At 45.3% G+C, this 16,650-nt stretch overlaps 1 protein-coding gene across 1 annotated transcript; it reads right to left on the reverse strand.

Annotated features, from left to right (window-relative positions):
• Positions 1-12,958: 12,958 nt before the first annotated feature.
• On the reverse strand, positions 12,959-14,840 carry LOC123111376 (uncharacterized). The gene is made up of 2 exons (XM_044532163.1): positions 14,581-14,840; positions 12,959-14,406 (listed from the first exon to the last, which is right to left on the reverse strand). The coding sequence occupies exon 2, from the start codon at positions 14,352-14,354 to the stop codon at positions 13,335-13,337; it is 1,020 nt and encodes a 339-aa protein (XP_044388098.1). The 5' UTR covers positions 14,355-14,406; positions 14,581-14,840; the 3' UTR covers positions 12,959-13,334.
• Between the last annotated feature and the right edge of the window lie 1,810 nt (positions 14,841-16,650).

Raw genomic sequence — 16,650 nt, forward strand, 5'->3', positions numbered from 1 at the left:
GCTTACGATATCTTGGGCGTTCGCTAGTGCGTGGGGATCTGGGCCAATTCTTTATTCGGTGGGTTCAGGAGTGCTGGAAAATGCGCACTGTGCACGAATACGGTATGTGTCAGGCCTTGGTAGTGGGCCAGTTCAGGGGCGGCCGTCTGCAGGTGACGGGCTGAGCCGTGGCCCAGGTTCGCTTATGTCTGTCTGATCCGTGGCTCGGAAATGTGGCTTTTCGTCAAGCGGTGGCAGCGCCTCGAATAGAACGAGGCTGCCCAGACTCTTTCCCCACCGCGGCCGCTGCGTGCGATTTAAAGATTGGAGCTCATTTGCTTTCGCTGCCACAGATCCACTAGATTGAGAGGTCGGAGAGAGCCCGGTGCCCGAAGGACGCCGGGGGATGGAACCAGGTGAACTTTGGTGGAGGTGGCGCTGCTGGAGGGCACGGGTGTGAGCGGCGGCGGATCTGTGGCGTGTCTGGAGAAGCTGCTCACAACAGAGAAGGGCGGATCTGCAGCGTGGCTCAAGCGGCGGCAGTGAGAAGGGACAGCTCGCCTCCTACTTCTGAACTGTCAGACTCCTAAGGCTCATGGTTGGAATAAGAGGTTAGAGGAACTGAATTTAATTTGAGCAGTGCTATGTACAATTTCAGTACAACGTGGTTGCAGGCTGTGTATGGCCGTGTAGTCTTGATTGACGTCAGTTAGGCATGGTGCCATATGAATTAGTGTGAAACTTGATGTCTGAAACATATAATATAATCTAATTAAGCGTGATATGAATTTGTAGTTTTAACTGCAATTTGATTGGCAGTGAATCAATCTAGGCCGTGAAGTGTTGGTTAATTTTTTGACGGCAGGTAGGCATGGTGTGAAATGAATTAGTGTGAAAAGATTGATGCTTGAAACATTTAATATAATCTAATTAAGCTTGATATACTAGTTTGAATTGCAATTTGATGGCCAGTGAATCAATTAAGGCTGTACAGTACGAATTGATTTTTTACGACAGTTAGGCGTAGTGTGATACTGTGATATGAATTACTGTGAAAGCTTGATGTTTGAAACATTTAATATAGTGTAATTAAGATGTACATGAGTAGCAGTTTGGACTGCAATTTGATGGTCAGTGAATTGATTTGGATGGCACAATCATTTGTAATCCTTTCAGGTTGAGGATTGGTGCCGCTAGATTGATGCATGCTAATGTCCTAGGTTCCTCCCATGTATGCGCAAACAGATTATTGCCATAGCATGATTATTATCCTTCCAAACTCCTATTCTTAGTTCTCCTCTTGTCATATACCCGTCGAGATTTCGCCAGCGTTAAGCGGGCATGTTTTTCGTCGGCTCAAACTGCGGTACAAACAATCACTTGTTCAGGTAAACAACTCCTTAAGGGGTTATGCCAGGCTCAAAAAAAAGGTAAGCAATTCCTATTCTTTGTTGCATAGGAAGCAAATGTTCAGTCCCTTCCCACATGTAGATGCTGATATTTTCAATCTACTAAGTGATAACCATCCAAGTTACTGACTACATGTCAGAAGATAATAATTGAATATATGTTGTCCCTGAGTTCTAGTAATAAGTCTAAATGGTGAAAAACATAGGAACAGATATGTGAATATCCAAGAGTTAACAAGATAATAACCGTCATACTGTGTACAAAATTTCAGCTCAAAACCTTGTATTTCTTACAACTCGCGCGAGAATTTTATCCTTGAGCTTCTTTTGATAGTATGCATGGAGGCAAGCCTCTTAGCTTTTTTTCCAAGTTAAATGGTGGAATTAACTTGGTTATCTTTGGATTTCTGTTGAAACTAGTGTGCTTTCTGCCCCCATTGCGCTCTTAATTTCTTTTGTGATAATGCTGGGCCAAGGCCTCCGGCTAAACTAGTCGGCTAAAACTCTAAAAGTGTTGTGGGGTAGAGCTCTGCGTAAGCATCCGTGGGTTGTGGCATATCTTATTAAGCGGCACATTCCTAGCAATATTTGTGTGATGCAGATAAGGACCTCAGACATAAATTTGGGGAAATTTTAATTGGGGTTATGATGATTCTTTATAGTTCTATTGGCAAAAGAGTACATTTTCAAAAAGTATTGCTTCTTGGATGTACTCCTAAACTTGTGCTGACTCAGTTTTGTGTCTCGGCAGTGCACCGAGAGGTCCCAAACGTCCTAGAGAGCATGGAATGAACACACCACCGCGCGGAAGTGAGCATCCCCAGACAGAAAATGTAGGGGACTGAAGGGCGAGGAGTAAGTCAAGTTTTCACCTTTTTTTTTGAGACAGACGGTTGGCTATCTTTCACTGCTGCCATCTCCTGTTGGTGCTCCCACAGGCAAAGGCAGGGTATCTAGTAAGGGGGTGAGGGTTGAAGTGAAAGGGGAGACCGGTGATTGAAGGAAATATGCCCTAGAGGCAATAATAAAGTTATTATTTATTTCCTCATATCATGATAAATGTTTATTATTCATGCTAGAATTGTATTAACCGGAAACATGATACATGTGTGAATACATAGACAAACATATAGTCACTAGTATGCCTCTACTTGACTAGCTCATTAATCAAAGATGGTTATGTTTCCTAACCATAGACATGTGTTGTCATTTGATTAATGGGATCACATCATTAGGAGAATGATGTGATTGACATGACCCATCCCGTTAGCTTAGCACTTGATCGTTTAGTATTCTGCTATTGCTTTCTTCATGACTTATACATGTTCCTGTAACTATGAGAATTATGCAACTCCCGTTTACCGGAGGAACACTTTGGGTACTACCAAACGTCACAACGTAACTGGGTGATTATAAAGGAGTACTACAGGTGTCTCCGAAGGTACATGTTGAGTTGGCATATTTCGAGATTAGGTTTTGTCACTCCGATTGTCGGAGAGGTATCTCTGGGCCCTCTCGGTAATACTCATCACTTAAGCCTTGCAAGCATTATAACTAATGAGTTAGTTATGAGATGACGTATTACAGAACGAGTAAAGAGACTTGCCGGTAACGAGATTGAACTAGGTATTGGATACCGACGATCAAATCTCGGGCAAGTAACATACCGATGACAAAGGGAACAACGTATGTTGTTATGCGGTTTGACCGATAAAGATCTTCGTAGAATATGTAGGAACCAATATGGGCATCCAGGTCCCGCTATTGGTTATTGACCGAGAATGGTTTTAGGTCATGTCTACATAGTTCTCGAACCCGTAGGGTCCGCACGCTTAATGTTTCGATGACAATTTTATTATGAGTTTATAAGTTTTGATGTACCGAAGTTTGTTCGGAGTCCCGGATGTGATCACGGACATGACGAGGAGTCTCGGAATGGTCGAGACATAAAGATTGATATATTGGAAGCCTATGTTTGGACATCGGAATGGTTCCGGGTGAAATCGGCATTTTACCGGAGTACCGGGAGGTTACCGGAACCCCCCGGGGGGTTAATGGGCCTACATGGGCCAAGAGGGAGAAGAGGGAAGGAGCCAGGAGGGGGCCGCGCGCCCCTCCCCCTCCTAGTCCGAATAGGACAAGGGAAGGGGGGCGGCGCCCCCCTTTCCTTCCCCTACTCCTCCTCTTTCCCCCCTTCTCCTAATCCTACTGGAAAGGGAGTCCTACTCCGGTGGGAGTAGGACTCCCCCCTTGGCGCGCCCTCTAGGCCGGCCGCCTCCTCCCCCTAGCTCCTTTATATACGGGGGCGGGGGGCACCCCAAAGACACACAAGTTGATCTACGGATCGTTCCTTAGCCGTGTGCGGTGCCCCCTTCCACCATATTCCACCTCGGTCATATCGTCGCGGAGTTTAGGCGAAGCCCTGCGCCGGTAGAACATCATCATCGTCACCACGCCGTCGTGCTGACGGAACTCATCTCCGGAGCCTTTGCTGGATCGGAGGGCCGGAGATCGTCATCGAGCTGAACGTGTGCTGAACTCGGAGGCCCCGTACGTTCGGTGCTTGGATCGGTCGGATCGTGAAGACGTACGACTACATCAACCGCGTTGTGCTAACGCTTCCGCTTACGGTCTACGAGGGTACGTGGACGAACACTCTCCCCTCTCGTTGCTATATCATCACCATGATCTTGCGTGTGCGTAGGAAATTTTTTGAAATTACTACGTTCCCCAACAGTGGCATCCGAGCCTAGGTTTTATGCGTTGATGTTATATGCACGAGTAGAACACAAGTGAGTTGTGGGCGATACAAGTCATACTGCTTACCAGCATGTCATACTTTGGTTCGGCGGTATTGTGAGATGAAGCGGCCCGGACCGACATTACGCGTACGCTTACGCGAGACTGGTTTCACCGTTACGAGCACTCGTGCTTAAAGGTGACTGGCGGGTGTCTGTCTCTCTCACTTTAGCTGAATCGAGTGTGGCTACGCCCGGTCCTTGCGAAGGTTAAAACAGCACCAACTTGACGAACTATCGTTGTGGTTTTTGATGCGTAGGTAAGAACGGTTCTTGCTAAGCCCGTAGCAGCCACGTAAAATTTGCAACAACAAAGTAGAGGACGTCTAACTTGTTTTTGCAGGGCATGTTGTGATGTGATATGGTCAAGACGTGATGCTATATTTTATTGTATGAGATGATCATGTTTTGTAACCGAAGTTATCGGCAACTGGCAGGAGCCATATGGTTGTCGCTTTATTGTATGAAATGCAAACGCCCTGTAATTGCTTTACTTTATCACTAAGCGGTAGCGATAGTCGTAGAAGCAATAGATGGCGTAACGACAACGATGCTACGATGGAGATCAAGGTGTCGCGCCGGTGACGATGGTGATCATGACGGTGCTTCGAAGATGGAGATCACAAGCACAAGATGATGATGGCCATATCATATCACTTATATTGATTGCATGTGATGTTTATCCTTTATGCATCTTATCTTGCTTTGATTGACGGTAGCATTTTAAGATGATCTCTCACTAATTATCAAGAAGTGTTCTCCCTGAGTATGCACCGTTGCGAAAGTTCTTCGTGCTGAGACACCACGTGATGATCGGGTGTGATAGGCTCTACGTTCAAATACAACGGGTGCAAAACAGTTGCACACGCGGAATACTCAGGTTATACTTGACGAGCCTAGCATATACAGATATGGCCTCGGAACACGGAGACCGAAAGGTCGAGCGTGAATCATATAGTAGATATGATCAACATAGCGATGTTCACCATTGAAACTACTCCATCTCACGTGATGATCGGACATGGTTTAGTTGATTTGGATCACGTGATCACTTAGATGACTAGAGAGATGTCTGTCTAAGTGGGAGTTCTTAAGTAATATGATTAATTGAACTTAAATTTATCATGAACTTAGTACCTGATAGTATCTTGCTTGTCTATGTTTGTTTGTAGATAGATGGCTCGTGCTGTTGTTCCGTTGAATTTTAATGCGTTCCTTGAGAAAGCAAAGTTGAAAGATGATGGTAGCAATTACACGGACTGGGTCCGTAACCTGAGGATTATCCTCATTGCTGCACAGAAAAGTTACGTCCTGGAAGCACCGCTGGGTGCCAGGCCTGCTGCTGATGCAACTGACGACGTTAAGAACGTCTGGCAGAGCAAAGCTGATGACTACTCTATAGTTCAGTGTGCCATGCTTTACGGCTTAGAACCGGGCCTTCAACGACGTTTTGAACGTCATGGAGCATATGAGATGTTCCAGGAGTTGAAGTTAATATTTCAAGCAAATGCCCGGATTGAGAGATATGAAGTCTCCAATAAGTTCTATAGCTGCAAGATGGAGGAGAATAGTTCTGTCAGTGAACACATACTCAAAATGTCTGGGTATAATAATCACTTGATTCAACTGGGAGTTAATCTTCCTGATGATAGTGTCATTGACAGAATTCTCCAATCACTGCCACCAAGCTACAAGAGCTTCGTGATGAACTATAATATGCAAGGGATGAACAAGACTATTCCCGAGCTCTTCGCGATGCTGAAAGCCGCGGAGGTAGAAATCAAGAAGGAGCATCAAGTGTTGATGGTTAACAAGACCACTAGTTTCAAGAAGAAGGGCAAAGGGAAGAAGAAGGGGAACTTCAAAAAGAACGGCAAGCAAGTTGCTGCTCAAGAGAAGAAACCCAAGTCTGGACCTAAGCCTGAAACTGAGTGCTTCTACTGCAAGCAGACTGGACACTGGAAGCGGAACTGCCCCAAGTATTTGGCGGATAAGAAGGATGGCAAAGTGAACAAAGGTATATGTGATATACATGTTATTGATGTGTACCTTACTAATGCTCGCAGTAGCACCTGGGTATTTGATACTGGTTCTGTTGCTAATATTTGCAACTCGAAACAGGGACTACGGATTAAGCGAAGATTAGCTAAGGACGAGGTGACGATGCGCGTGGGAAATGGTTCCAAAGTCGATGTGATCGCGGTCGGCACGCTACCTCTACATCTACCATCGGGATTAGTATTAGACCTAAATAATTGTTATTTGGTGCCAGCGTTGAGCATGAACATTATATCTGGATCTTGTTTGATGCGAGACGGTTATTCATTTAAATCAGAGAATAATGGTTGTTCTATTTATATGAGTAATATCTTTTATGGTCATGCACCCTTGAAGAGTGGTCTATTTTTATTGAATCTCGATAGTAGTGATACACATATTCATAGTGTTGAAACCAAAAGATGCAGAGTTGATAATGATAGTGCAACTTATTTGTGGCACTGCCGTTTAGGTCATATCGGTGTAAAGCGCATGAAGAAACTCCATACTGATGGGCTTTTGGAATCACTTGATTATGAATCACTTGGTACTTGCGAACCGTGCCTTATGGGCAAGATGACTAAAACGCCGTTCTCCGGTACTATGGAGAGAGCAACAGATTTGTTGGAAATCATACATACAGATGTATGTGGTCCAATGAATGTTGAGGCTCGTGGCGGATATCGTTATTTTCTCACCTTCACAGATGATTTGAGCAGATATGGGTATATCTACTTAATGAAACACAAGTCTGAAACATTTGAAAAGTTCAAAGAATTTCAGAGTGAAGTGGAAAATCATCGTAACAAGAAAATAAAGTTTCTACGATCTGATCGTGGAGGAGAATATTTGAGTTACGAGTTTGGTCTACACTTGAAACAATGCGGGATAGTCTCGCAACTCACGCCACCTGGAACACCACAACGAAATGGTGTGTCCGAACGTCGTAATCGTACTTTACTTGATATGGTGCGATCTATGATGTCTCTTACTGATTTACCGCTATCGTTTTGGGGTTATGCTTTAGAGACGGCCGCATTCACGTTAAATAGGGCACCATCAAAATCCGTTGAGACGACGCCTTATGAACTGTGGTTTGGCAAGAAACCAAAGTTGTCGTTTCTTAAAGTTTGGGGCTGCGATGCTTATGTGAAGAAACTTCAACCAGATAAGCTCGAACCCAAATCGGAGAAATGTGTCTTCATAGGATACCCAAAGGAGACTATTGGGTACACCTTCTATCACAGATCTGAGGGCAAGATTTTCGTTGCTAAATTCGGATCCTTTCTAGAGAAGGAGTTTCTCTCGAAAGAAGTGAGTGGGAGGAAAGTAGAACTTGACGAGATAACTGTATCTACTCCCTTATTGGAAAGTAGTTCATCACAAGAACCGGTTCCTGTGACAACTACACCAATCAGTGAGGAAGCTAATGATATTGATCATGAAACTTCAGATCAAGTTTCTACAGAACCTCGTAGGTCTACCAGAGTAAGATCCGCACCAGAGTGGTACGGTAATCCTATTCTGGAAGTCATGTTACTTGACCATGATGAACCTACGAACTATGAGGAAGCGATGATGAGCCCAGATTCCGCAAAATGGCTAGAGGCCATGAAATCTGAGATGGGATCCATGTATGAAAACAAAGTATGGACTTTGGTTGACTTGCCCGATGATCGGCAAGCTATTGAGAATAAATGGATCTTTAAGAAGAAGACTGACGCTGATGGTAATGTAACTGTCTATAAAGCTCGACTTGTTGCGAAAGGTTTTCGACAAGTTCAAGGGGTTGACTACGATGAGACTTTCTCACCCGTAGCGATGCTTAAGTCTGTCCGAATCATGTTAGCTATTGCTGCATTTCATGATTATGAAATTTGGCAAATGGATGTCAAGACTGCATTCTTGAATGGATTTCTAGAAGAAGAGTTGTATATGATGCAGCCGGAAGGTTTTGTTGATCCAAAAGGTGCTAACAAAGTGTGCAAGCTCCAGCGTTCCATTTATGGACTGGTGCAAGCATCTCGGAGTTGGAATAAACGCTTTGATAGTGTGATCAAAGCATATGGTTTTATACAGACTTTTGGAGAAGCCTGTATTTACAAGAAAGTGAGTGGGAGCTCTGTAGCATTTCTAGTTTTATATGTAGATGACATATTGTTAATTGGAAATGATATAGAATTTCTGGATAGCATAAAGGGATACTTGAATAAAAGTTTTTCAATGAAAGACCTCGGTGAAGCTGCTTATATATTGGGCATCAAGATCTATAGAGATAGATCAAGACGCTTAATAGGACTTTCACAAAGCACATACCTTGACAAAATTTTGAAAAAGTTCAAAATGGATCAGGCAAAGAAAGGATTCTTGCCTGTGCTACAAGGTGTGAAGTTGAGTCAAACTCAATGCCCGACCACAGCAGAAGATAGAGAGAAAATGAAAGATGTTCCCTATGCTTCAGCCATAGGCTCTATCATGTATGCAATGCTGTGTACCAGACCTGACGTATGCTTAGCAATAAGCTTGGCAGGAAGGTACCAAAGTAATCCAGGAGTGGATCACTGGACAGCGGTCAAGAACATCCTGAAATACCTGAAAAGGACTAAGGATATGTTTCTCGTATATGGAGGTGACAAAGAGCTAGTCGTAAAAGGTTACGTCGATGCAAGCTTTGACACTGATCCGGACGATTCTAAATCGCAAACCGGATACGTGTTTATATTAAACGGTGGATCTGTAAGTTGGTGCAGTTCTAAACAAAGCGTCGTGGCGGGATCTACATGTGAAGCGGAGTACATGGCTGCTTCTGAAGCAGCGAACGAAGGAGTCTGGATGAAGGAGTTCATTTCCGATCTAGGTGTCATACCTAGTGCATCGGGACCAATGAAGATCTTCTGTGACAATACTGGTGCAATTGCCTTGGCAAAGGAATCCAGATTTCACAAGAGGACCAAGCACATCAAGAGACGCTTCAATTCCATTCGGGACCAAGTCCAAGTGGGAGACATAGAGATTTGCAAGATACATACGGATCTGAATGTTGCAGACCCGTTGACAAAGCCTCTCTCACGAGCAAAACATGATCAGCACCAAGACTCCATGGGTGTTAGAATCATTACTATGTAATCTAGATTATTGACTCTAGTGCAAGTGGGAGACTGAAGGAAATATGCCCTAGAGGCAATAATAAAGTTATTATTTATTTCCTCATATCATGATAAATGTTTATTATTCATGCTAGAATTGTATTAACCGGAAACATGATACATGTGTGAATACATAGACAAACATATAGTCACTAGTATGCCTCTACTTGACTAGCTCATTAATCAAAGATGGTTATGTTTCCTAACCATAGACATGTGTTGTCATTTGATTAATGGGATCACATCATTAGGAGAATGATGTGATTGACATGACCCATCCCGTTAGCTTAGCACTTGATCGTTTAGTATTCTGCTATTGCTTTCTTCATGACTTATACATGTTCCTGTAACTATGAGAATTATGCAACTCCCGTTTACCGGAGGAACACTTTGGGTACTACCAAACGTCACAACGTAACTGGGTGATTATAAAGGAGTACTACAGGTGTCTCCGAAGGTACATGTTGAGTTGGCGTATTTCGAGATTAGGTTTTGTCACTCCGATTGTCGGAGAGGTATCTCTGGGCCCTCTCGGTAATACTCATCACTTAAGCCTTGCAAGCATTATAACTAATGAGTTAGTTATGAGATGACGTATTACAGAACGAGTAAAGAGACTTGCCGGTAACGAGATTGAACTAGGTATTGGATACCGACGATCAAATCTCGGGCAAGTAACATACCGATGACAAAGGGAACAACGTATGTTGTTATGCGGTTTGACCGATAAAGATCTTCGTAGAATATGTAGGAACCAATATGGGCATCCAGGTCCCGCTATTGGTTATTGACCGAGAATGGTTTTAGGTCATGTCTACATAGTTCTCGAACCCGTAGGGTCCGCACGCTTAACGTTTCGATGACAGTTTTATTATGAGTTTATAAGTTTTGATGTACCGAAGTTTGTTCGGAGTCCCGGATGTGATCACGGACATGACGAGGAGTCTCGGAATGGTCGAGACATAAAGATTGATATATTGGAAGCCTGTGTTTGGACATCGGAATGGTTCCGGGTGAAATCGGCATTTTACCGGAGTACCGGGAGGTTACCGGAACCCCCCGGGGGGTTAATGGGCCTACATGGGCCAAGAGGGAGAAGAGGGAAGGAGCCAGGAGGGGGCCGCGCGCCCCTCCCCCTCCTAGTCCGAATAGGACAAGGGAAGGGGGGCGGCGCCCCCCCTTTCCTTCCCCTCTTCCTCCTCTTTCCCCCCTTCTCCTACTCCTACTCGGAAAGAGGGAGTCCTACTCCCGGTGGGAGTAGGACTCCCCCCTTGGCGCGCCCTCTAGGCCGGCCGCCTCCTCCCCCTGGCTCCTTTATATACGGGGGCGGGGGGCACCCCAAAGACACACAAGTTGATCTACGGATCGTTCCTTAGCCGTGTGCGCTGCCCCCTTCCACCATATTCCACCTCGGTCATATCGTCGCGGAGTTTAGGCGAAGCCCTGCGCCGGTAGAACATCATCATCGTCACCACGCCGTCGTGCTGACGGAACTCATCTCCGGAGCCTTTGCTGGATCGGAGGGCCGGAGATCGTCATCGAGCTGAACGTGTGCTGAACTCGGAGGCCCCGTACGTTCGGTGCTTGGATCGGTCGGATCGTGAAGACGTACGACTACATCAACCGCGTTGTGCTAACGCTTCCGCTTACGGTCTACGAGGGTACGTGGACGAACACTCTCCCCTCTCGTTGCTATATCATCACCATGATCTTGCGTGTGCGTAGGATTTTTTTTGAAATTACTACGTTCCTCAACAGTGATAAGTTTCCAAAAAAGGTTTGGCGTAAACACAATGAACCTAGTGTTAGGAATGTGCTTCATTTCTACAACAAGATGCTGGGCTGCACAAGATCGGACCTTGACAAGTAAGTACATTCATAAGGCTTGTCCCTGTCTTAAATCGACGTACGGCCACACAACGGCATAACAAATAAATGTCGGGTCATTGTTCACAGGAAATGGTTCAAACTCATGACATAAACCTTGCTCATTTTTCAGGCACTGAATTTCAAATTCAGTTTGTGCAGCATTGGACTCGTGACAAGCCATCGCTTAAATTCATCAAAGGACTGAATAACTTCTACGGCATGTGTAACAAGATGCGTGAAGTTTGTGCTGGGGGTTCTCTAATCTGTTCTGATATGTGGCTAGGTGTGGGTACATCTTCAGCCACGGTCTCCCCCTCACAGCTGCCTTCGCCGGACATCTGCTCCCTGTAAGAAATTAAACATTTAGATTGAACATGTAAAGCATCGATTTGAAAAGATAGCTGTGGCCTGTGGGTCTAGCTTAAAAGGTTGCAGAAAAATTGTTCAGCAAGTTTTTGTATGCAGGGGGAAATCATTGATTGATCAGAATACTTGATTGACGTTGCTGCATGGGTTGATATTTGTGAATGAATTAGTTAGACCTGCTAGTGTACACCCTGAAAGAGGGTAAATGGTTAAATAATTGATTAGATCTGGCAGTGCTAAATAGATGGTCGAGCATGAGATCTTACTTCTAATCAATACCTTAATTATATTTGATAGAATACAGTTTTGCATACTGGCCGAAAAATGCATGAACAGCTGATTTGAGTAGAAAGAACCTTGATCTACCAAAACAATATAGCCAGAACATGAAGATCGGGTGGGGGCGATGTACCTAGTCAGCAGTGATTCCGACGAGCTGCCCGGAGGTGTTCTTCGCGGTCTGGCAGTAGCTGGTGTGTGAATCTTCAAGTTAGGAGATAATGAAGGGTTGAGGAGGTAGTGAATGGATACAGTGGTCGGTCAAGCATTGTACACCGGTTTTAAAAATCATTGGTGGACAACGGGCCGCTGATGAGACTTGAGCCGTAGCCCATAACTTGAACGGCCGTCTGAGCCGTGGGGGTCTAGACGCGACGGTGGCATTAAATGTAGCAGGTGCGTGGACCCTAGCCCAGAGATAGCTCAGATATACTAATCAAAATACATAGAAATATTCACAGACTGTTGCGAATCTTAGCACCATTGGACGACTGAGATATAGGGTGCATCTAAGCTCGAGCTTAGAATAGCACTTTCGGTTCATGTGATGGTTTCGAGGAAATTCGACAAATCCAGTGCACACGCTTGACCCTTTGAAAATTACTTTGACCACTAACTTCATCTCGTTGTTTCGCAAACTATCGAGTATATCTGTACCTCCCTCTTATATCATACTAAGTGGTTCATGTGGTGGTTTCGAGAAAATTCAACAATCCATCGCACACGCTTGACTGTTTGAAATTTGACCGCTAGCTTTGTCTCGTTGTTTCACATAACTTCCGTAAACTTCATCTTGTTGTTTCACAGAACTTCCGTGTTACACGTAGACGGATAGATCTATACCTATGTACTATACTGTAACTTTGTGCTACCAATTTATATGCACATCAGTTTTTGCCTGTATCCACTCAGACTGTACTGTAACTTTGTGCTCCCAAATTATATGCACATCAGTTTTTGCATGTATCCACTCAGACTGCCCAGTTGAGCCACAGATGCATGGAGACAAAAACCAACGAAAGTAACGAAACACATACCCAGCGTTGCTCTCATATGCTTTTTATTGTAAGACGCGAGGTGCATAGAGTAAGCAATTGAATCTGTCAGCACACAACCCGGTCTACTTTCAGCCCTTTATAAGAAGGGTGAAAACCCACTTCTGAAAGTTGAAAAAGTGACAGTGTTATACGAATAGAGGTCCACATCATGAATCTGAAACATTACACGAGTTGAATTATACAAAAAAAAAGGGTGACATGTGAACACAAACACCATAGCGACATGGACACTCGATTGTTGGTGCAATAACAAGTGATAAGCCTGTCAAATTTCACTTGAAAAATATAACCAACTGTGTGCCACAGATTGATCATATATTCTTGTTGGGGCATTACATGCATGTTCACATGTTATAGCAGAAGTACATTGGGCCGGAAGGTGGGTGTCGGTGCTCACAGAGCCCAGCCGTGCACTGCGTCGGGGAACTTGTAACGGGTGGAAGCCCCTCTGATCATTTTGAGCTCGCCTGTGTTGGCATCAAGTCTCATTTCGAGAGCCGACATGACAGCAACATTGCTCAGAGGAATGCACCAGTCATCCCATTCACGCCTAGTGTCATAGAACCTTGTAACGCAGAACTTGCCCTCACCAAGATAGGTGAGGTAAGAATGGGCCAAATGCCAACCCTCACCAACGTAAACATCAACATTGTCCCATACTTGCTTGTGCACCGGGGGCTCCGAGGCCTTAGCTCCAGCGATCATCTCAGCCGAGCACAGCTTGTTCAATCTCTTGGAGAATCCAAAGTAGATGCCATACTCAGGTATATATTGCACTCGGCCTTCAAAAGGCAGCGTCCAGCCACCTTCTTTGCACCATGTGGCAGTAGCGGCATCGAAGGTGTAGGTGCCTCTGCCCAATGTTGATATCCACATCTTCTCTTCATCCCCGGCTGCGTAACACTGTATGGTGTTATCACTCCTGAACGGCTCGTCAAAGAAGGGCGGCGAGGGGAGCAGATCCCACAGCCAATCCTCAAGCTCGTCGTCGAAACGCAGTGCCTCTAAACAGGGCTTGCCGTAGTTGTGTGGCAACATGTTGGTGATGTAGAGCTTGCCTCGTATTGCTGCCCAGGCAGGGTGGACGAACTTACAATGCCGCAGGTCAGGTCCACCAGATATACCCGAAGTCAAACTGTCATACAAGACTGTGCGCCGGTTCATGTTGACACTAACAATTTTGCTGCCGAGGAGGAAAAACTCTGTGTGATTGTTATTGTCCGTGTTAGCAGACTCAAAGAAGGCAGCTGGGCGTGGTAATCGAGTAGTGACTGCCATACTCGTGCTGCCACCACCAATACCCGCAAAGAGCGGCTTGGTATCAATGTTCCGCAGGGCGTAACCACCACCACCAGCCCCACCCTTGACATCGTGAACAATTAGATGGACAAACCTTCGGATCATGGAGCACATCTTCGTTCTGAATTTAATCTATCCCAACCTGATCTGCTTAGTGTTTCCCAGTCTTGTGGGGGAAGAGAGAAACAAGATAAATCAATATTGCGGCAGATTTATAATATTACAATATGCTGAAATTTCACAAGAACCCAAAGGACAGTAGTCGGAACCTAAAATTCGCCCAAATTTGGCAGCAACAGTGTGCGGAAGAAACTGTTCCAGGGAGAGGGTAAGAACTCACCAGGGCGACGGAAAACTGTCAGGTATGGTTTGGCACGGCGGCAGCTGTACAACGGCGATGGCGGAGACGACGAACGAGGCGGCGCCAACCTCAGAGATAAGAGATCTAGGCAAGGCGGTACCGCCGTGCTCGTCAGAGACGCTTTTGTACTTCTTGGCTGGCCGTGGTGGCCGGCAGCCAGCAGCCTCGCACGGCGGCGCACCTAGGAAGTCTCGGGGCGAGGGAGAAAAGGACAGGAGGCGGCGGCGGTATGGACAGGGAGAGTATAAGAAAGAGTAAAATGGAAGCGCGGTCCTAATTCTTTCTCAAAAGTGTCGACTGGGTTCTAATTCTTTCAAAATGCATATCTGGGTCCTAAATTTTTCTAAGTTGTTCACCCGAGGTCCTAATTTCGACTGTCCGCCGCTGACCAGCTCGCGTGGCGCTTTGACCGCTGCCACGTCGACTCGAGGGCCCACGAGGATAAGGGCAGGTTGTGTTGGAGATTGTCCCTGGTTCTTATTTGCTGCACCTGACAGCAGGACCAAAGCATGGGTTGTGAAGAAGTATGTGGGTGAGCATACATGTGAAAGAGAGTGGGCACTCAAGCAATTTACAGCAAGATATTTGGCTGGCAAGTATGTGGAAACATTTAGAGCAGATGAGAAGATGACACTGCAAAACTTTGGCAGACTTGTTCAATTGGACTACAACATGCAACCTACTAGAAGTAAGCTAGCTAGAGCAAGGAGGATTGCACTAAAGATAATTCATGGAGATGAACTTGAGCAGTATAATTTACTGTGGGACTTTGCAGCTGAAATCAGAAGATCAAATCCTGGCAGTACCATGCTTGTGCATGCAAACAATGGAAAGTTTGATAACTGCTACATGTCCTTAGATGCATGCAAAAGGGGTTTTCTGCTAGCTTGTAGGCCCATTATATGCATTGATGGGTGTCACATTAAGATGCTGCCAAATTTTAGTTCAATTTCATTGCAACAGTAAATCATCAACATCTGGATACACCAACAAGCATTGATCACTAGATACATCATACTAACACATCACTTCTTAAATCCTACATACATCACAACTACAATCAGTACAACAAGTGCACTGAGAATACTCCTACAGAGAAAAATGAGCTCATTCATCTTCTGCATTGCTTCTGCATATGCCACAATCTCGACAGTGCTATGCATTGCTCCTGCACAAGCATCTTGCACCTCTGTTTCTTCACTTGCAATGACACCAGCCGAATCTAAACTGCTCAATCCACGGCTGACATACCCAGCTCTCACCAAAAAATCAAAATAGTTGTCTGGTCCATCTTCCCAATAGTAATGTTGGCAAGGATTTGGTTGAATCTGATAGAAATTGAGCAAAAAAAATTCAGTCAAAAAGAAACACAGAAACATCAAATCGATTGGTTTGAAGAAGATCTTACATGGTGATTGGGGCACTTGTAGAAAGTCCTGCCAGGATTTGCCTTCGATTTTGACACAAGACGAATTGTAGATCAAATGCGGCAGCTAGGGCATGGTACCAACGGCAGCATACCCGCGGCAGCCGGCGATGAGATGGGCGGCGAGAAAAGGGCTAACGCCGGAGGTGGAGCAGGCGCTTGGGCAGTCTTCTTCCCGCGGTGCTTCACGGCAGACGAGCTAGCGGCGGCGGACATGGCGGCGACGGCGCGGCACCAGAGAGAGGGAGAGAGCAAGCAGAAGACTTAGGGACCGGGGAATGAAGAGAGGACAAACTCCAGGGGCCAAACTGCTTAAATTACCAACCTCCAACCGCGGGAACTATCCCGCGTGGGCCCTCGAGTCGACGTGGCAGCGGTCAAAGCGCCACGCGAGCTGGTTAGCGGCGGACAGTCGAAATTAGGACCTCGGATGAACAACTTAGAAAGATTTAGGACCCAGATGTGCATTTTGAAAGAATTAGGACCCAGTCGACACTTCTGGGAAAGAATTAGGACCGCCCTTGCATTTTACTCTATAAGAAACATACAGAAAATGGACTAGGGTTTGGGAGCACTCTTTTTTTCTTTTGAGACATGGGTATGGGAGCACTTGGATTTGGATT

Source organism: Triticum aestivum, chromosome 5B (assembly GCF_018294505.1).
Source record: "Triticum aestivum cultivar Chinese Spring chromosome 5B, IWGSC CS RefSeq v2.1, whole genome shotgun sequence".
Taxonomy (NCBI): domain Eukaryota; kingdom Viridiplantae; phylum Streptophyta; class Magnoliopsida; order Poales; family Poaceae; genus Triticum; species Triticum aestivum.